Source organism: Gossypium arboreum, chromosome 5, assembly GCF_025698485.1.
Source record: "Gossypium arboreum isolate Shixiya-1 chromosome 5, ASM2569848v2, whole genome shotgun sequence".
In the NCBI taxonomy this organism is placed as follows: Eukaryota; Viridiplantae; Streptophyta; class Magnoliopsida; order Malvales; family Malvaceae; genus Gossypium; species Gossypium arboreum.
This window is the reverse complement of record NC_069074.1, coordinates 15547382-15553528: the sequence shown is the minus strand read 5'-3', so window position 1 is coordinate 15553528 and position 6147 is coordinate 15547382. Positions and strand designations below refer to the sequence as shown.

At 29.8% G+C, this 6147-nt stretch overlaps 1 protein-coding gene across 1 annotated transcript; it reads right to left on the bottom strand.

Annotated features, from left to right (window-relative positions):
• Positions 1-237: 237 nt before the first annotated feature.
• LOC108450521 (uncharacterized) lies at positions 238-2539 on the bottom strand. The gene is made up of 2 exons (XM_017748185.2): positions 1676-2539; positions 238-1252 (listed from the first exon to the last, which is right to left on the bottom strand). The coding sequence occupies exons 1-2, from the start codon at positions 2165-2167 to the stop codon at positions 473-475; spliced, it is 1272 nt and encodes a 423-aa protein (XP_017603674.1). The 5' UTR covers positions 2168-2539; the 3' UTR covers positions 238-472.
• Positions 2540-6147: the final 3608 nt, after the last annotated feature.

Below are 6147 nucleotides of genomic sequence, written 5' to 3'. Positions count from 1 at the left end.
TGTATGCAAACTCACTTTGAGTATATGCGTGTTAATCTTAAGTAAGGTACGTGTCATTATGCATGAAAATTTATTTAGCATGTCACATTTATAAATAGTAATCGTATCATATAATTACACAAAATTAACCATGCATGATGACATATATATATATCATAGTTACTATGACTATTTAAATTAAATTAAATTAAATTAAATTAACCGTATTATATAAATAAACAAAAAAACTCAACAAAATTAAATTAAAAATATGAAAACTACAATTTAATCTTATTATTTTGTTTTACATGGTTAAACCGTCAATAAAAACCTTAACCATTTTGGATATGATCTGACTTATTTTCTTATCTTTATATTGTTTTCATATTAATGAAATTTCTAAATTGGAAAATTAATTAAAGAAAAATTTACAATTCCGAAAGAACGTACTTGCTGGCTACACTAAATAAGCTTTGATTCTAAAGAATAAGAATCAATTTTGTGAGACGCCCAACCCCAGTCGACAGATTTCCTCCGGCGTAGGTGCCTCCCACTTGAAGGCCTTTTTCTTCATTTCTCTAAAATCACCAATACATTCCTCCAGCTTCAAACTTTTAACTCGCTTCCTCTCTTGAGCGAGTTTTTGACCCGCAACCCTATCGAAAATCTTCTCCCATCCCTTCTCCCACTCGCCTTGAGCGTTGCATAGCTCAAGAGTCCCGTTACCCCAGTCGGTCCAGCTCCATCCCTTGTCAAGCGACGACATCACGTCCGCCACACAACCGTCTTTACATACAGGGCTGCACGGCCTGCATTTGGCCCCACTCAGTGGATCCAGGCTCGACATCGCCGCCACTGGCACACCCAAACGGGCAGGCGGGAACTCGTACGTCCGATCCGTCACCACGCAGAACGGTAATCTATTCTCCGCATAGGATATGTTTAGGGTGGTGAGTTGGGCTTTGAACGCAGATTCCGAGTTGAGTTGCCTGTACCCTGCCTTGTCGATTTCGGGGATGAGAGCAAGGCGGGAGAGAGCAATCTTGGAAGTGAAGAAATCGCCGATGCCGAGGCGGTCATTAAGGCCACCGTAAACTGACCCAGATGGGACGGTATATCGGCCAGCCACAAAATTTCGGGGATGTAATGGCGCACTCCAGTAACCGTCTACTCTGGTCCGAACGATCCAGTCATAGGTGAAGCCGCGTTGCTTTTGGTGTGACTCGATCATCGTGATGCATCCCTCCACCAAATTGAAATACTGCAGAAGACCCTATATACCAGAAACGTGAATTTTAAGATTACAATATATTCTTGGAACCATAAACGTAAAAAATGGATCTACAAAAACTGCTTTTCCCCCCTTCTTTTTGCTTTCGGGAGTTGAAAAGAGTCTGTCAGCAGGATCATTCAATACTAATTTACTGGCACTAGCAGTTTCCTTCAACAATAACATATGGATACCAAACATGAATTTGTTATGACTTTGCCAATAAGGTTTGGTCAGATGCTAAGGAACGGGTGGATGTATCAAACAACGCAAAATGTGTAAATTTGAAGAAAATTGGAGAACAAGTAAACACCTCCCAAAGGAGTGGGCTACCAACTCTAGCTCCAAAATACCTACCAACTCAATAATTAAAAAAAATACAAATTAAGCTTAACCAAGCATGTTAAAAAAGTGAACAGTTTCTACCTGGATGCCATTAGGGGAGTTGGCCGCCGTAAGGACACGGACTTGCTCCCCCGTCTCCGGCACTAGTTTCTGCTCGAAAATTCGAACAGAGGCGAGCCTCGGGGCAGTCCTTAGAAGCGATAGTTTGAAGGCATCTTTGTCCATGGGACAATGCAAAAAAAGGTCTGCATTGGGGTACCGGTTAAGAACCTTCTCCACGATGGAAGGTCCCGTCAGCTCGAACCTCCTGGCTCCACCAACCAAGCAGACCGCAATCCTCGACCTGTCCAACGACCGAACAGCGTTGGCCGAGTGGGGATGTAAACTTATAAAATCCGACAAGTTGCTGAAGATAAAGGAGCGGAGCGAGACGACAGAATTGAGATGCGTAGAAGTTAAGGAAGAAACAAAAAACAGAAACGAAAGGGGAACGACGACTAAGAAGAGAAGACGCCAATCAAGCTCAGACCATTTTTTAATAAACATGTTGACCTTTTGTGGCTTCTTTATCATCTCTCCTTTAATTCACTTCCCTCTTAGCAGCTTTTAAGAGTTTCACTTTCACCCATAAAGAGAAACTGCAAAAAGATGGTGATGAAATGAAAGGTTTAAGAGGTATGACGGGTACAGATTAGGATTAGGAAGATGATAGACAAAACTTGTTTGGCGAGAGTTGATGATGGTTAGTTGGCGGCAGTTATACAAAGTTGAAGGGTAATTTCAGAATTTCAATTCACTGCATGCTTAAACGTGAAGGCAAAAGGCACGAGAGAATGTCGTTTGGAAGATCCGTCGTTTCGTAGATACTGTGGCCGAGGCTTTCGTTCCTTTACTCATAAATTGTTACATACTTAACGTCCCACTTTTCGCTGTTAGCTTTGCCCAATTTCAGCTTAAAGCAATTTTTTTCTTTCTACTCAAAGCAATTAATGGTTGACGAAAACAAGGAAAAAATAAAGAATTATGATTTTTTCTCAAATTTCTTATTATATATCACTAATAGTTTTAATTTTATATTTAATTTAGATATATATTAACATTCAGATGAATTCATTAAATTTATATTTATAATTTGATTTAATAATAATTAAAATATTTTAAATTAATTATATATTTCAATATTTTAATCGAAAGCTATTTAATATAAGGATTAATACATAATTTGGTATATAATAGTTTCACATTTTTTTTCTAATGTGGTATCTGTATTTGATAAAAGTTATACATTTTAGTACTTGAAAGTAACGATGTTGATTTTTAGTGTTTAATTTATGTTTTAGGGTTAATGAGAGTTAAACTGCATCATCGGGTCAGTATTTGACAAATTAAATACAAAACTAACAAATTTACAAATAATACTAAATTTATTCTATTAATAAAATAAAAAATCGAACTTGATATTATTATAAATTAACTTTCATCAAATCAATTTTAAAATTCAAATTAAACACTAAAAAATCAACATTAATACATTTAAATACTAAAATATATAACTCTTTTCGAATACATATACCAAATTAAAAAGTATCAAATTTGAGTATTAAATGATATATTAAACCTAAATATAAATAAGAAAAACCTTAAAGAAATTATTGCATTTTTTAAGATAGATTTTTTTCCTTAAGAAAGTGATAGCATCTTTTTTAAACTATACAAGGGTACATGATAACATGAATCTTTATCAAATCTCGGAAAATATTTCTTCTTTTCTTTTAAGTTGACTTCAAAATATATAAATATATGTCTTATTTTATTTTCTTTTAGTAGTTTTTATTCAATACATATACACGTCACCTTACCGATAATTCACTTTTTATATTCAATTTTTACTTGACTTTAAGAGGTGCATGTGATCACCCCATTAATAATGCGTTTTAAAAATGGTTTAAAGACAAATTTTGTCATTAACATTTATCTGTTTTATCAAAATAATCTTAATTATATTTTTAAGTCCTTTTTATCATTAACTTTTGTTATTTTTTCAATCTATTTTTCTAATAGATTTAATAAAAGTACCGTTAAATAAATTAATGGAGATGATGTAGAATATTTTTAATGAAATGTAATCTATTATTTAAATAACCCAATAAGATAATTATATGTAGAAAATAATAAAATAAATAATATATTAAATTAAAAAATAACTCTTAATCTAAATAAAATAAAAATAATTATCTAAAAAATCGACTCAGAGAAAAACTTTCCAATAAATAAATATACGAAAGATTGAAACTTTTGAAAGAAAAGAAAGAATGAAACATTGAGTTTATTCGTTAAATCTGTTAAAAATACAGTTTAAAAAAATTAAAAGTTAATGACTAAAAAGACTAAAAATATAATTAGAACCAATTTAGCAAAAAATTACAAGCACTAGTAGTTAAAATTATCATTGAACAAAAATAATAATAAAAATAAATCCTTTGGTGTATAAATCCCGCCCCATTCTCCGCACGATACGTGCTTTGTCCAAGTTTAAAATCACAATTTAGCCTCAACAAAATTTTAAATAATTCATCTTTTATTAAGAATAAAATAATATTTATAGTTTCTCAATTTCTTAACTTTTCAACTTTACTTTAAGTTGAATTTGATTTTGAATTTAAATTTCGAGTTTCTTTTTAATATAATGTTGTTAAGAGAGGATGTCATAACATTTTCAAATTGTGTCACTTATCATATAAACTTTTTATTAATAATTTTAAGAAATAGAAAGATATAATATATTTATATAAAAATCTAAAAGTTCGAAATTTAATTAGAAAATTGTAAAAAGAGTCTATGTTTATCGTAATTATATTTTATCTGGAACAAGTATTAATTTCAAATGTAAAATTAAAAAATTTATTCTAATTCAAATTTTATTTATTTATCATTAATTATAATTATATTTTTATATTTATTTTAAAATTTATATTTAAAATTTATAATTATTTTAATTATATTTTTATATTTATTTTAAAATTTATATTTAAATTTTATAATTATTTTTCTTAATAATATTATTTTCAAAATTTAAGATCCAAAGTGTACATTACTTCCAACTTTCCATCATTGAAAGAGAACGTGATTTTCAAATTTCCACTATTTCACGCAATTCACTCAACGAATCATGATACAAATGTTGTACCATGCATAGCATATACTATATTTCCCACCATACTTATATTAAATTGATTTTTATATATACAAAGACAACAAAGTAAATTCCTGGAATTCATGTGCAAATTGCATTTCTCTCGCTCTCACTCTCTCCAATCTCCACGTGCTGCGATGCCCATTTTTGTTTTTTTTTTTCTTTTAGCTTAAAAGAAGGTTAAATTCTGCTATTAGTCACCTTAATTTACGAAAGTTGTTGATATAGTCCTTATATTTTAATTTAATTAATTTTAATCTCTGTACTTTTCAAATTTTAAAATTATAGTCCTAACCCAAATGAAAATACTTAATTCTGTTAGGTTAAATTCAATTGTTGATTTTGTACTATAAGTACAGGTGTAGATTTAATTCGTATTCTCCAATTGAATCATTTTAATTCCCAATACTTTTTGAATCTTAAATTTTCATTAATTCAGTTTTGACATGACATTATACATATGATATTATATCTGCCCCATCAAATTTTAAAAATAGTAAAACTTAATAAAATTAACAATTATTATTTGGTGAGGATACTGAGGATTGAATTCTAAAATTAAAATATAGAAACTAAATCCGTAACTTTTAAAAAAATACATAAACTGATAGTAGAATTTAACCTGTATTAAACACCAACCATGAATATTTTAAAATTCAGCCTACTGTTTATCCTTTGAATGAGGTTTTTTGAAATAAACAAAATTGCAGTTCCCTTAGTTTGAAAATATTGTATGCATATAGAGACAATTCAACTGCCCAAAGGTCTTAAAAGAATTGCAGACACCCAATCCATTTGGGTTTAGAATAGTTTTAAAGGCTATGAATATAATTGCCCTCCAATTATGCACACTGGCATAGCTGTTGAAATCTTTTTTTAACATTAAATGGACTTTTATTAAGTTAACAAGTACAACACCAACAACCTCATCCATGGGCTGTACAGCATCGATGATTAATTATTTAAAGGAATTCAGATTCAGAAGTTATTTTAAACAAAAAAAATCAAATGGACAAACATCATTAAATTGTTCAAAAAAATTAAAATATAGAGACTTCTAATAAATGAAAATATAAAAGAATTTATGTTAAAAGAAATTAAAAGGAGAAAAATACAAGGAGAAGCACAAGAGAATAAAAAGAAAAAAGAAAAAAATTAATTTACTTAAAACGAAAAAATATGAGAACCGATTGTATAAATTAACCTAAATTTTTTATTTAAAATAATTATTTAACGTGTCACATCAATTTACTGTTATACTGTTGACGACAATTAATAGCTTAGTGACTAAAATGTTATAGTGTGATAACGTAAGTGACTAAAATATAACATAAGTTAAATAAAAGTGACTACTTTAACA

What these genes read in the sequence shown, in the direction of transcription:
- LOC108450521 (XM_017748185.2), bottom strand. Translation starts at nt 2,167, where the DNA reads ATGATAAAGAAGCCACAAAAGGTCAACATGTTTATTAAAAAATGGTCT. An exon ending in ACTCCCCTAATGGCATCCAG is followed by an intron (nt 1,253 to 1,675) that starts GTAGAAACTGTT and finishes TCTGGTATATAG; the next exon opens with GGTCTTCTGCAGTATTTCAA.